General features: G+C 46.6%; 1 protein-coding gene across 1 annotated transcript in view; it reads right to left on the bottom strand.

The window, feature by feature from the left end:
- The window catches only part of LOC122393823 (dynein axonemal heavy chain 1-like), a 33,141-nt gene extending 25,806 nt beyond the window's left edge, over window positions 1-7,335 (bottom strand). The window contains exons 1-4 of the mRNA XM_043390224.1: window positions 6,903-7,335; window positions 6,389-6,476; window positions 5,673-5,922; window positions 3,632-5,161 (exon numbers count right to left, since the gene is read on the bottom strand). Coding sequence (XP_043246159.1) covers window positions 3,632-5,161; window positions 5,673-5,922; window positions 6,389-6,476; window positions 6,903-7,062 — 2,028 coding nt within the window. The 5' untranslated portion in view covers window positions 7,063-7,335. The remainder of the gene's footprint in view (window positions 1-3,631; window positions 5,162-5,672; window positions 5,923-6,388; window positions 6,477-6,902) is intronic.
- Window positions 7,336-14,241: the final 6,906 nt, after the last annotated feature.

Below are 14,241 nucleotides of genomic sequence, written 5' to 3'. Positions count from 1 at the left end.
GCCCATTATCCGCCTTTCTTTGAATATCAGAATCCGGCCCACCCATGGCCCGTATTGCAGCCAAACTTCCAAAAAATATCCGTAATAATCCGTTTCACCAATAACTGGTTTCACCCAAAACTGGACTAACAAATTCAATCTAAGGGACCAGACAGCCATACAAGTCTTGTGACAAGTGAGTGTCATAAAATGATGCCTATTACTTTAATCAAACCTCTGCTGCCGCTTAACACATTAGGCTAATTTTTAACTTCAATGTTGAATGTTAAAATTTTGATCCGTTTTGATCCGGGTTCAACCTTCAATTCCCAAATCCGGCCCGCCCATATCCGTTCTTTTTTAACAAATTTAGAATCCAATCCTATCCGGTCCGCGGATTTATCCGTGGATAACGGATTTATCCGGCCCATGAAGTGCTCTATTAAGTAGGTCAGAGGTCAGGTCAAGGTCAGGTCAAGGGTACAAAATGCAAGTTTCTACAGTATCGGCCTTGCACCGTAGTTGCCGAAGAATGGACTGAGACTGATTGCCCAAAACGTGCTCTTAGACTACCAAGACAATATTCGTTGCATACAATGTCATTCAAAGGTCAAGGTCAAGGTCAGGTCAGGTCAGGTCAGGTCACCAAAAACAAAATATAGAAAAGGGCATGTGCGACACATGTTTTATGGGTCATTTTACTCATAGAATTCAATAGGCACACTCAATAAGTGATATGGACCACCTCTGGATGAAGTCCAGGTCGAGGTCAGGTCAAGGTCAGGTTAAGTATTTTTTCTTTCCGTGCGAGGTCTAGAACTTCCAAAAAAGTCATTTTTCAAAAATTTTGTGTGTCGTGACGTCATAAAATTTTGAATAACTCCCACATTTTTGAACCAACTCTTCTAAAAATTAGTATGTAAGTGCACATAGACCACTTTTCTGACATATATTTCGTTTTTTTTTTCGATACACTCACAATTTTGGATTTAATAATTATTTTCCCAAAAAGTCAGTTTTTTTTTAAATAATTTGGGCCAAAATCCAAACTTTAAAAAAACGAGATAGCCATTTGATAGACAAAGTAGAATAACGTATAACCTTTTTGTAACGTCTTGATTCCTTTAAAAATGAAAATGTAAGCGGCGTTTGAAATTTTGCCGTTTTTGAGCCGAAAATGGCGAACATGACGTGACTAAAACGTCAATTTCTCAAAAAATTTCCAATGGATTTCGCTCAAATTTTCAGGGCACGTGTCAAATTGATGTGTGATAAAGTACTGAAAGTTTGACGTCGCTGGCGTAACGCATTTAGAAGTTATTGGCGGAAAACGGGAGGGGGGGGGGCAGATTCTGCCCCCCCCCCCCCCAGCGGGGCGCGGGTTAAGGAAAAATCCGAGATGTACAAGTTGTGAGACTCGTAATGAATCCTACAAGTTTCATTTCCCTGTGAAAGCTCATCTGACAGCGAGTGCGTTGCGAAGTTGCGATATCTGAAGACCGTGCAGAGGTTCACTTATGACGTCATAGGTCAGTGACCTGACCTGAGCTTGAATCAAAGGTCAGGTATGCCAAGCTTCAACTCTCTATCGCCAGCGTGTTTGGAGCTATCGCGAAAAAAACAATTAGGGCGGCGGCACCCGCCCCCGCCCCTCCTCGGCCAGTGAGGGTTAACCCTATTCCTGGCGGGCTCCGCCGGGACAAGAAACTGGCGGGGGGGCCGATTCGGACCCCCCCCTGAGATCTCGAGAACGAAGCAAGATAGCGACAAGCGGTAAACGGCATCGGATACGCACGGCCAAGATCTACAATTTTTACAAAGGTCATTTTCAGGTCAGGTCAAAGATGACGTCACAGGGGTCGAAAAAGTCAAAATGGCGGCACTAGATATGGAGAGAGTTTTTTTTCGAATAACTTTCGAATTAGTCAAGATAGGAACAAACTAAGGGCATCATCGTGATCCTCTCGTCAATCCGCATCGAATGATATATATGTTGACCTCGAAAGGTCAAGGTCAAAGGTTGACCTCAGGTCACGTGACCTCGAGGTCATCATGTATATCATTCGATGCGTCTTGACGAGCTGAACACAATGAGACCATCCACGCGTCTGTATCTTGTTCCTGTACGGAGTTATTGGCCAAAAACCTTTGGTGACCTTTGATGACGTCACATGACCTCACAGCTGCCCAACAGCAAAACAGACCTCAAGGTAGTGAAGGTTGATCGTATATGAAGTCATGTATGGTATATGGGGCCATTCCGACCCGTTTTAGTGGTAAAAACAGGGAGTTGATTTTCCCCCATTGACTTATAATGGGGAGGTCGCGAAATTGACCTGACCTTAGGTCACCGATATCAAAATTCCGAGATATACAAATGGCACATACTGGTACCCTAACTAAACCCTGAAGAGAAGAAATTGATCGGTCAAAAACTCTAGCTCTGGCGTGATTGCAAACTTTTCTGAGGTAGGGTCACCAAACCGCCTCTGGTGACCTGACCTGAGGTCAGATCAACTCAAAATTTTCAGACATGTTGCGGAGAAGCCTTTTAGGAAAAGTCAGAAAATTTGAGCTTCCTAGCTCAACGCGTTTGGGAGAAATAACCAAAAAACCTCAGGGGGGGGGGCTCCTGAGGCCCCCCCCGCCAGGAATAGGGTTAAGGCATTAAATTGATTACGTCCTTACCATTTTGAAAACAAAAATATTGATTAGTATCATTTGAAGTAAACCTGTAAAGGCGCATCTTCGGGTTTGAGAAAAAATCTGATAACGCGTTGTAAAAATAGCAACCAAAAAGGAATCGTTTAGTTTTACTAGATTTTGCTAACCCATTACTCACCGCCTGTGGCGCCATTGGTAGGTTCGGAAGATTTTTCATTTGTTATGACCAGAACAATCGAAGCATTATGTATATATTTCATCTTTCTGACGCCACCAGCTGTTGCAACGGGACCAACAAATTTGAACTTAACGTGGAAGCGTAAGAACGTAGGTAGGTACAATAAAATGGTTGACACGCACCACTGCCTCTGACAGATTACAGTTCATGACCCTGCTTAGGGCGCAGAAAATTGTACACTTTCAGTTGAATGTTAATTATGTCATGAATACATTTAGAGCTAATCATGTTCTTGCATTTGCAAAAAATGCCCATCGCCGATCGCTGAATATCGACCATTACCTATATTCCACCCAGATAAAAATGAATTTACGCAACGGTCAGGCTGTAAGATAAAAGATTAACAACTAAGAAGATTACTAACAATCTTTAATTAAATTTCATGTAAATCCATTACCTACCGTTATAGAAACTGCCAACAGGGGCGCGGGAACTACTTTCCGACTGGGGGCACACCATAATAGAGATCAACCTAGGGTACCCCCAAATCTAGTTTTCTTACCGGTTTTAGGCCACTTATTTTTCACCCCTCGTCTTTTCCAACAAAAAAGAAAACATTTGCAAAAAAAGTGTGGTAATCCGTCTCAAAGCTGTAGGGACACCGCCCCCACGGCCCCAGAGTTGGGGGGGGGGGGGCAAGCTGCCCCCACTGCCCCCCCCCCCGGCTCCCGCGCCTATGACTACCAAAAAGTGACATAACACTCCTTTTTAGCATCATACGGCTAAAAGAGCAAGACACATTCCACCTACCTGTTCGATGTTGAGCTGACCCAGGAAGGAGGTGGGCATGCAGTCCACGTAGAGGTGATACCGCAGCAGGTCCTGCATGATCTGACGCAGACGGACAGCGGCCTGGACGCGCTCACAAAACCTGGCTGGGTCCTCCGCGCAGAACATGACGTAGATGCGCGGCAGCAGGAAGTACTCGCGGACGTCGATGCGTCGCAGCATGTAGAGAGCTCGCGCCGGGTGGTAGCCGATGACTGCCGCCGGTGTCCAGACGTGCGGTCCCGATGATAGGGTGAAGATGATGTGTCGAGCCGTCAGCGCCTTGGACAGCGGGTCGACGACCATAGAGAGTCGACGCGACTGTTTCTCCTTCGGCAGGAACGCCATGACCGGCACGGGGTGCTGGAAGCCGTTCTCGACAGCGATGGTCAGCCACTCCTCTGGCAGCCTGTCGTCGAAGGAGGTGTCGTCGAACCAATGCAGAGGCAGTGTGCGTGCCGTGCGAGCGTTGGCGTCCGGCTCCAGGTCTAGCGCCTGCATCCGTCGCAGTCCAAGAAACTCCTCCAGGCTGTCGATATCGCTTTCACTGATGTCGCTTAAGTTTTCTACAACGCCTTCGTCGAGGGCCGGACTTAGCTCGGCTCTCTCGGACTGCTCTTCGGGACCGGCCGATGGAGGTTTTGGATGTTCCTTGCCGAGCTCCTCAACAGCAAGTGACTTGCGCAGTGGATCGTCCCTGGTCATCGTGTACACCTCGATGGCCAAATTCTTGCCAACCGAGAATCGTTTCGGAGTTGGGGCTCTACGGATGAGGGAGGAGCCATGCGACTCTTTTCTCTTCTTCAGAATAGACTTTCCCCTGGTGCGACCCTTTCCTTCTTTCTCACCAGTTTCGTCTGAGGCCAATGCCTCCTTGTCTGCAGATCCTCGACCACTTGATCCCTCGCCAGAACTCTTACTCCCTTTGCTCTTAGCCGAGCCTCCTGATCCAGAATGCTTACTTTTCGCCGATCCTGATGAACTGGAATGCTTGCTTTTTGCGGAGCCCTCACGGCTCGCTGACTTACCGTCCTTGATCTTGTCCTTCGCGGACCCATCTCTGCTAGAGCCAGAGCTCTTGGCGGAGCCTTGTTTGCTACCACTCTGACTTGAGCCTTCTTTGCTTGATCGCTTGCTTCCACCAGAACTACCTTTACTATCACTTTTGCTCTTAACTGAACCTTCCTTGCTGTCGGAGCTCTTGCTCTTTGCTGAGCCTTCCCTTTCGTCGGCGACACCAGCCCCTTCTTCTTCTTCCTCCTTTTCTTTTTCGGCCTGTCCGGTAGGTGGTTTCACGGACTTCCGATGCGACTTTCTTCGACTACCCCGTCTGGGAACATACATGGACTGTCGCTTCACACTGCCAACGTTGGATTCATCTTCCTCGTCGCTTCCGAACTCGGGCAGTTCTTCACCACTGTAGTACTCTTCCTCTTCCTCTTCTTCCTCGTCTGATATGTACATGTCTTCTTCCTCTTCCACTCCACCATCAGCAAGCATCCCAGCCATCACCTGTGAACACGGCATTAAGTGGTTTGCATGTTCAAGTTCTCATGCTCACAGACTTCGAACTCAAGGGTTACGTCTGTAACTCCACTCTGCACTCCAATCTCTCTCTCTCTCTCTCTCTCTCTCTCTCTCTCTCTCTCTCTCTCTCTCTCTCTCTCTCTCTCTCTCTCTCTCTCTCTCCACCTCTCTCTTATTCTCCCTGCTTTTTTCTCTCCCTCTCTATTCCTCGTCATTTCTCCCTTGCTTTTCTAAAACTCACCTTTTAAAAGCCTCATTTTCCCTCCTACACAGGTTCATTCTTGACGCGCCTCATAAGCCCCGGCAGTATCTTTCTCCTACCCTTAACTGCAAAAAGCATGTATGTGGTGGCTTACATTCTTATTGCTTTTGCCTCATTCATAATTCATCTACTTTCAACCTCCTCAACTTCCTACCCGTTTCGTTTGCCACCCCAGTGTCCTTTTCATCAGCGCCTCTCCCCTCACCAAACCATCCCACGACCTCCTTCTCTCACCTCCTCCAGAGGAGTCACTGTTGGCAGGATGCGGGGCGGCGGCGGCCGCTCGGCGCACGGGTCGGTCGGCGAGTTCAGGTCCGGGGTGAGCAGGTCGGTGTCGACGCCAGCCTCCTGCAGAAGCTGGCCGATGTCCTGTGAGAGAAACTGACGGCGACGCCTCTCGACGGCCACCCGCCTCGGACACGAACCGGGAGGTACTTGGTAGGCCATCTGAAGCTTCGGACGGAACGAACTCTCCGGGAAGTATCTGGTGGTAGGAGTGGTGGAATCATATTACATATGGCTGGCATAAAGCGTACTTACATCACGCATTATCATTATTCTTATCAGCCAACGCCAAATGTTTATATTTGGCATGGGCTGCTACGTACGGCACCACATCACAACAGCAAACACCAAACTGCACACTGTTTCGTAGCATATCTGTCAACATCATAACTTGAAAATGTCATGACGTTCGTGGATGATATTTCATTAGTGTGTTAGGTGGTGAATATGTGCTCGAACAGTTATTACATGGCTACCAGCTCACATAGGTTTTTGCTTGACAGCCAATTAAATTCAAAGAGAGCTGGTGGCGAAAATTTCAAAATTTTAGTCAACAATCAACAAAACTTGATATCGGGATACAAAACAAAAAACAGTTCAAGAAACCACGATATCGAATGATATCGTGATTTGAAATATCAAAAGGTACTAATATTGCTACTTACTTGATAGTATCGTCTGTGACATACTCTCCCAGAAATAAGTCACTCTCCTGTTCGTTAAGATCTTGGTTGGGATGTACATTGTCGTCCTCTGAAAAGTGTACAAAATATTGACGTAAATATTACAGGTTTTGGGTTGTCCTTATTTTCTAAGGCAGCATATTCTGTAAAAAAAAAAAAAACATACACTTTCTATCGTACCTGTTTCGAAGGTAATTGGTAGCTTGCACGTTTTTTGCTCAAAGCAATTTAATATTATTGATATTTTCCTTATGTCAAATTCCACTAGAGTTGATAACGATATTAACTTCAATAACGTTCATCTCGTGATCGCAAGTGACTTTAAAATCTAGTAAAAATATATTATAGGCAGTTGTAATATATATTTACCTAATGTTGATGGAATAAAGATCTTACAATTATCCTAAAATCTAATTCTTTTTCCGGGACCTTAGCAATCAGCGTGTGGTGAAATGCATAAATCAATTGATAGTTGTTACAATGTCCAAGTACTTACTGCAACGAAATGTTTCAGCCAATGCGCCTCTTGTCTCAACCTTGCTTTCCCAGCGTTTCTGAAGGTGTTGAAATGCTCCTGTTTTAGAATAAGGGTCATCTTGGTCTTCCTTTTTAGCATTTGTATCAGTAACAAGAGCCGAAAAATAAGAATGCTCCATGATACCGCACTTTAACTAAACAGATTGCGTCAAAATGGGTATAAGCATTACCCTGGCTTGTTTCAACCTGCCTACCTCATTTCAATGGCAACACTCGTCACACACCGCAAAACATTAAATTATGCAGACGGCATCAAGCTAATGACTTGACCAAGGCCGGCTTGACTGGTGTTTTCGAAAACGCACATGACTTGTCTGCGACTTTTCCAACGTTTCCATTGCATTTCCATTCCTCTTCGGCGTGGGTTATTTTATAAGCTTCACTCTCCGACTGTCTTGCGCAGTTGCTTGCATAGGTCTTCCGGGTCTTCCATTCTGACCATACGTAGACGTTTGAACGCTCGCGCATGTAACGTATGGAGATCTTTCAGCTCTACCAATAGATATTCGTTTACGATGCCCTGACAGTGAAATATAAGTATTTTGTTCCATCTTATTGAAATAGTAGTTCCTTATCTGTCCTGCTTATCTGCATAATATATATTGGGTTGCTGACCTGCGCATAACGTAAATGCCAGCCGAAAGCTTGCCGAAAGTCATTGACTGAAGAGGGGTGGGGGAGGGTGAGCATTTAATAATAGCGTGCCTCCAAAAATAACCACAGTGAGACTTGGCACAAGGCAGCGCTGGAAAAGTTTTACCGAGGCACCTTTTGAACATCTTAGAAATTGAATGATCATAATCAATGAAAAGTAAAGGCCATTTCTCCTGGTGGATATTCTCCTACAGGTGGATTAGTAGTGAATATGTCATATGCAAGAATTTTTTTTAAATCAAGACGATGGCACTGTGACGAGCTCGAATGTTTGTGTGCTATATCTTGTTTTGTCTGTGATTATGTCATGCTGATGAAGATTTAATAATCGAAACGCGTCCATTCACTATTTGTTCCGTGTTTTTCATTAAAAACAGTGTCGCCATCATTAAGCACAACATTGGAAGGGAAAATATTTGATTTCGAAATCAACTTCTAGGATATGTCATAAAAGTTGGCATTATAATTTCTATTAAAACCATTGAATACAAAGTTAACCATGTTACCCACGACCTCTCATATCAACACTGTGATTTGACTAACGTCGATTTAGCCATCAGCCTTGAACTTCGTCCAAATAAACGTATTTCCCATAAAAAGTAGATCAGTCGACGAAGGACGCGATTGAATATGACACGAGTACGATACTAGCAAACGTGCTGTTCTGTGACCATTTTCCTTTTTAACCCTCGCCCTGGCAGGTGGGGGGGGGTCGATGCGACCCCCCCTAAGGTTTTTCAAAGATAGCGTAAAAACGGCGGCGCGCAGCGCCGCCAAATTTGGCACAGCCTATGGAGCAACCTTTTTACATATGACCTGAAAAATTTCAGGTCCGGGTGACCTTGGGTCAGGTCACCAGGTCAGAAAAACCGGTACAAGGTCATGGTCAAATTTCAATTTTCTTTTTGCACCTGTCCAACTCACAGTTTTGCACTGATTTCCTTCAAACTTTCAGGATGTGCTAAGGTCACCGAGTTGTATAACATATAGTTCGGGTTTTTTGAGGTCACTAACCTGAGGTCAGTTAGAGGTCATTACGTCGTAATGTTAGGCCTATGGGAAGATACTAAATTCGGAAAATACTGGAGATATCCGCTTCGTTCTATCACTTTGGTGCTTTGAAACCACAGTACTTAACAGCAGGTCACTTGGTGCTTCTTTGTTTGGTGTACTTATCCATGGGTCAGGTCAAATGAGGTCAACTGAGGTCAAATGACGTTTTTGCCAATAACTTGGCACATAATGACGCTAGAGCTTAAAAAATGGTATCATTGTGTTCCTGGTGATCAGCCGAATCGCATGATATGCGATATGATGCAATTTGGTTAACTTTAACCCGCGACCGCCTGGGGGGGGGTCGGATCCGACCCCCCCCCCCTCCGTTTTTCTTGAATAACTTATGAACCGCTGACGCTATCGACTTGAAACTTGGCATACCTTCTCCCCCATCAATTTGACGTCTCCTGTGCAATTTTGAAGAATCTTTTTTTAATTTTTTTTTAGATATATCGATTTTAGTGATGTAACTACATGGCGTTTTCAGTCAAAAAGTGGTAAATGTTTAAAAAATCGCCAAAAATCAGGGTTTAAAGCATATTGCAAATTAATGACATGAATAGATGCAGCTCAACGAGTTCTTTAAAACGGCTATCTCGGATTTTCCATAAAATGCGTTTTTTACCCCTAAAAATTCAAAAAGTTATATTTTTGGGAAAACAGCTCATAAAATCCAAAATTTTGAGAATTTCCAAAAAAAACGGAATATATGTTATAGAGCTCTATTAGAACATTAGATGTCCCAAATTTCAACTTTCTATCTTGATTTTTGACCCCCAAATTGTAAAAAATAGCTCCAATATGCATAGGGCATGGTGACGTCATAAGCATTTTCGTGAATTAGAGGCACTTCTGAACATCGCATGTCAAAACAAATGGCACCACTAGATTCCTGGGACAAAGCTCGTCTAGAAAAGTGTATTTTTATGTCAAAAATAAAAAGTTGAAAAATTGACCTTTTTTCTTAGCCCTCTCTTAGTTATGTATGGTATAAACGACTTTTTATGCTTTCAATGCACACTTATCACCAAGCACAGTGACTTGGGGTCACATATAACCATTACCATCGGATTCGGCGTGAAAAATAAGCCATAAAACATGTGTCGCACGCCCATGTAGCAGAAAGTGAAAACCGTGACCTTTCGTGACCTGACCTGACCTTGACCCGTACTTAGTATGACCCCTATACGCACATGGTACCTTCACTAGGCCTTTGAGGTCATTTTTGGTGAGTTTCGAGCAGCAGCTGTCGATTCCGCTGTCCGTAAGCCTAATCATGCAAAACCCCAGAATTTGACTTTTGACCTGACCTTGACCCGAAAGTTGACCTCAATCTTAAAATCTTAAGAGTGCTTTGGGAAGGTGTCGTAGAGACCTTTCGAACGCCGCCTCGCGGGGCTCGATACGACCATTGGTTCTCGAGATAACAGGGGGGGGGGTCGGATCCGACCCCCCCCCCAGGCTGATGTGGGTACGGAAATAGCCCAGGCGGTGCCGGGTTAACTTAATTTATTAATTTAAGTTTACTTAAAATTTAAGAAAAACTTTAAGTACACTTAAGCAAGCTAAAAAGTATATCATTCGACGCGCCTTGACGTGCTGAGTTCACTGGTGCTTTTATTTTTGCTCTATCTTAATTAGATCAAAAGTTATAAGCGAAAAACTTTTGACCTGTTTTTAGCGAAATTTTTACATTTATACCCCCCAAAACATAGGCGGCGGAACGGGGGGGGGCACCGGGGCACCGTGCCCCCCCTTGAATTCTGCAAGGGGGGCACCAATAGCAAGGTGCCCCCCTTAAATTTGATGTATTAGTACCAGGGGCGGATTCGGGAAAACTCCAAGGAGAGGGTCATGAATCGAAGTGGTGCCCCTACCTATGCCCAAAATTAAAACCTCAACGGATTTCGGCCACTTTATTTTGGTGGTGCCGGCCTATTTTCAGTTTTTTTCTTTATTTTTGGTTAGTCATGTGATGACTGGTGCCCCTGCTAAGCCGCTGGTGCCCCTGGGAAGACTGTGGTACCTACCTACCCTGCCCCCTGACAAGCCTACGGTGGGCCCTGACATGACTTAGGTGCCCATGGGCCCTGACAGGCCCGTGGTGCCCCTGACAGGCCTGTGGTGTCCTTGCTAGGCCTGTGGTGTCCCTGGGCCTTGGCAGGTTTGTGGTGCCCCTGTTACAACGCAGGTGCCCTTGACAGGTTTGTGGTGCCTCTGACAATCCTAAATTGCCAACGACAGGCTTGTGGTGCCCTTGACAGGCCCATGGTGCCCTTGCGAAGCCGGTGGTTCCCCTGCGAAGCCGATAGTGTCCCTGACAGGCCTCTGGTGCCCCTGGCAGGTCTGTGGTGCCTCGGGAAGACCTGTAGTGCTTTTGCTAGGCCGATGGTGCTCCTGACAGGCCTGTGGTGCCACTGACAGGCCCGTGGTGCCCCTGCTAGGCCTTTGGCACCCCTGGCGGGCCTGTGGTGCCCCTGTCGGCTGTCAGGCCTGTGGTGCTCCTGGCAGGCATGTGGTGACCCCAGGCCCTAAGTCATGACCCATGTGACCTCCACCCTGGGATTCGCCACTGATTAGTATTGCGATGGCTTCTTGGGAATTATACATGTAGGATAAATGGAATTTATCAAACGACAATAAGGAAGAGACAAACACATAGGTACTTTTTTAAAATTTAGTCCGAATGGCTGAATGGGCGGATTTGAGGAATCAGAGTCTGCACTAAGCATAGCTTGTTGTGCTGACCCTGACCCCACCACCCGATCGCGCAATGCCAGTTGTATGGCAGAATTTTGTCCGAACGTTTAACGTGCCCTCACGATTGGACACGGTCCCCTCCGCTCACTCACGTTACCTGGCTTCTGTGCGGCCCCTGCCACAGACACGCACGCCATTACACGTAGGAGCTAAATGTGGCCGCCCGCACCGGGGCTTGAACCGGGCTCTCACTTCCGGCTAGGCGTCGAATTCCGGCGCTTTTATCCACTCGGCCACGGAGAGGACTTCAGTACTTGAGTACTTGAGGATCAGCTTAAAGTTAACCACACATACGGGCAGGGGTGTAATTTTCCTAAAATGATTGTGGGTGCCCAGCTGTAGGGGCGCCCGGCGCCAGGCCGTTTTGGGGCGCGATAGATATTCTTTATGTGGGAGCCTAAATTAACACCGAATTTGATAACATTGCTAGCCGAATGGCGCTTCAAGTGACGTGTCTGACTAAGCAAATACACGCTTAAAAGTGGAAACTGACCGGAAGTCCGGAAGGACGTAAAAAATATGTAGAGAGGCGCTATCCAGTAGGAGGGGCACCAAATGTGGAGGCGCCAGACGGTTACGACTTACGAGGGCGCCGTGAGACGATGAAAAGGGCGCCATTCTCTTAGGAGGGCGCCGAGTGATTGAAAACGCTATGTGGTCCAGGGGCGCTAAGAGGCCAGAAGGGCGCCGCACAGTCAGTAGTGCTACGTTGGTGGGGACGTGGGGGCGCCAGATGGTTACGAGGGCGCCTTGAGATCATGAAAAGGGCGCCATTCTCGTAAAAGGGTGCCGAATGATTGAAAACGCTATATGTGGTTCAGGGGCGCTGAGAGGCCAGAAGGGCGCCGAATAGTCGAGGGATGCACGGTGAACAGAGACCTAAGGACGCGAGGCGGTCAGGAGGGCGCCGTTAGACCATGAGAATGGCGCGGTGCTGTCAAAAGTGCGCCATTCTCCCAGAAGGGCGCCGAGTGATTAAAAACGCTTTCCATGAACGCGAGACGGTCAGGAGGACACCGTTAGAGCATGCGAAGGGCACCGTGCTTTCGAAAGGACGCTTGCAGCCTTGTAAAAGACTTGTGGGTGCTTTTTCATCATTGTGGGGGCATAATTCAGGATTGTGGGTGCATATGCACTGAAAAAAAGTCAGCCAAATTTTGGTCTCAGAGACCAGAAAGCGGTCTTTTTTCCCCTATTCAAATCAGACCACACTTTTTGAGCCATTCTGCGCGGTCTTTCTGAAACCCTTTTAGAGAGCTTAGCAACCGGTATCGCGAAACCATTCAGTGGTCTCACGGAGAAACAAAACTGGTCTCCAAAATGCTCAAAGTGTGTTCTCTTTTGAAACTCTGAGCTGGATGAAACCACGTTCTGGTTTACGATAATACCGCTGGACTGTCTCAACATCAGCCACCATTGGATTAGACCAGAAAATGGTCTCATAGAAGAACTCAAGCCATTCTCGTTACGAGCCTTCTTTCTGGACCCTCGAATGTGGCCGCGCAGCCCCGCCCTGCCGCGCGGCCATATTGCCGCCCAAAATACAACCATGTTTTCTTCTCAAAATGTATTAGTCTCGTATTAGTCGCGTCGTGCCGCGCGCTGCCGGCCCGGTCGACACAGGCCCAGGCCCTCTCAAACACAAATTTCAGTGCAGTAGCATATATGCGGAGACAATTGGCAGTCCCGTCGTGCCACGCGCTGCCGACCCAAAAAAAGGGCTTGGGCACAAAAGGCCCAAGCCCTCCCAAACACAAAGCTAGTTCATGCAGTTGCAATGGGCGCGGCGAAAGCAGTCGCGTCGTGCCGCGCTGCAGTCCCCAACCAAAGAACACTCGTCACTCACCCCGGCCGCCGCTACACCGTGGTGAACGCGCGGTTGTGCGAAACGTCTTCTCCTAGAGAGCGAAATTCCTCGGCCGCCACTGTCTCTTGGTTCTTCAATTTGTAGAGGTCGGGAAGATCGTTACCTTCTTCAGAAGCCGAAGTCACTATGACATCTCCCCTTCCAATCTTGATTTCAACGAAATCTTACTGTAGCGAAAGATTAAAAGATTTCTGATCATGACTGATGAGCAAGTGTGTTGTTTCCTCTGTTATCATGCACAATATTTTATATAAGGCTAAAGAATGTCTCTACTTATAACAATATAACTCCAAGCGCAGCGCACACCAACGCACACAATTTGCAAATGGCGCCTGACAATGCGCTGTATGTAAACAAGTCCAGAGACTGCACTTATCTGAAACCACCACGCTGCCTCACACCGACGCAGGATATGAGATGAGACCGGCAAACATTCTCACGGTTAGTCCTAAAAAGAGTCGCACCCATGATGCTTCAAACGCTGTTCAAAACGAGACCAACTATCAGGCTTGTCAAACAGGAGACTCGGACAGCCCTAATAAATGAGGTCAAGCAAGCACCATTTCACTATATAGACCACCTTGTGGTTTCACATGAAACCCAATCCGTAACCATTCTCATTTTGTTTTTTCAGTGTGCCCCCACAAAGAGATATAAAATTAGGTACACCCCTGCATACGGGGGTGAACTGCCATTTTCGTTTAGTAAAAAAAAAAAAATAATAAAATAAAAAATCATCGTGTCAGGGCTGTGACGAAAAATAAGTGGCCTAAATCCGATGAGAAAACAGGATTTGGGGGTACCCTAGGTTTGGCTCCTTGAGCCATGGTGCCCCCCCTTGTCTCAAATCGTTCCGCCGCCTATGCCCCAAAACCCCCCTAAATATTGACCTAGAGCAAAAAAAATTTGCACAGGGGCGAGAACTCCAGGGGGCCCACCTACCTTCCAAATTTGGTGTTTC

The sequence above is a fragment of the Amphibalanus amphitrite genome, unplaced genomic scaffold (assembly GCF_019059575.1).
Source record: "Amphibalanus amphitrite isolate SeventyFive unplaced genomic scaffold, NRLGWU_Aamphi_draft 000555F_arrow, whole genome shotgun sequence".
NCBI lineage: Eukaryota > Metazoa > Arthropoda > Thecostraca > Balanomorpha > Balanidae > Amphibalanus > Amphibalanus amphitrite.
This window is presented reverse-complemented; position numbering and strand designations above follow the sequence as displayed.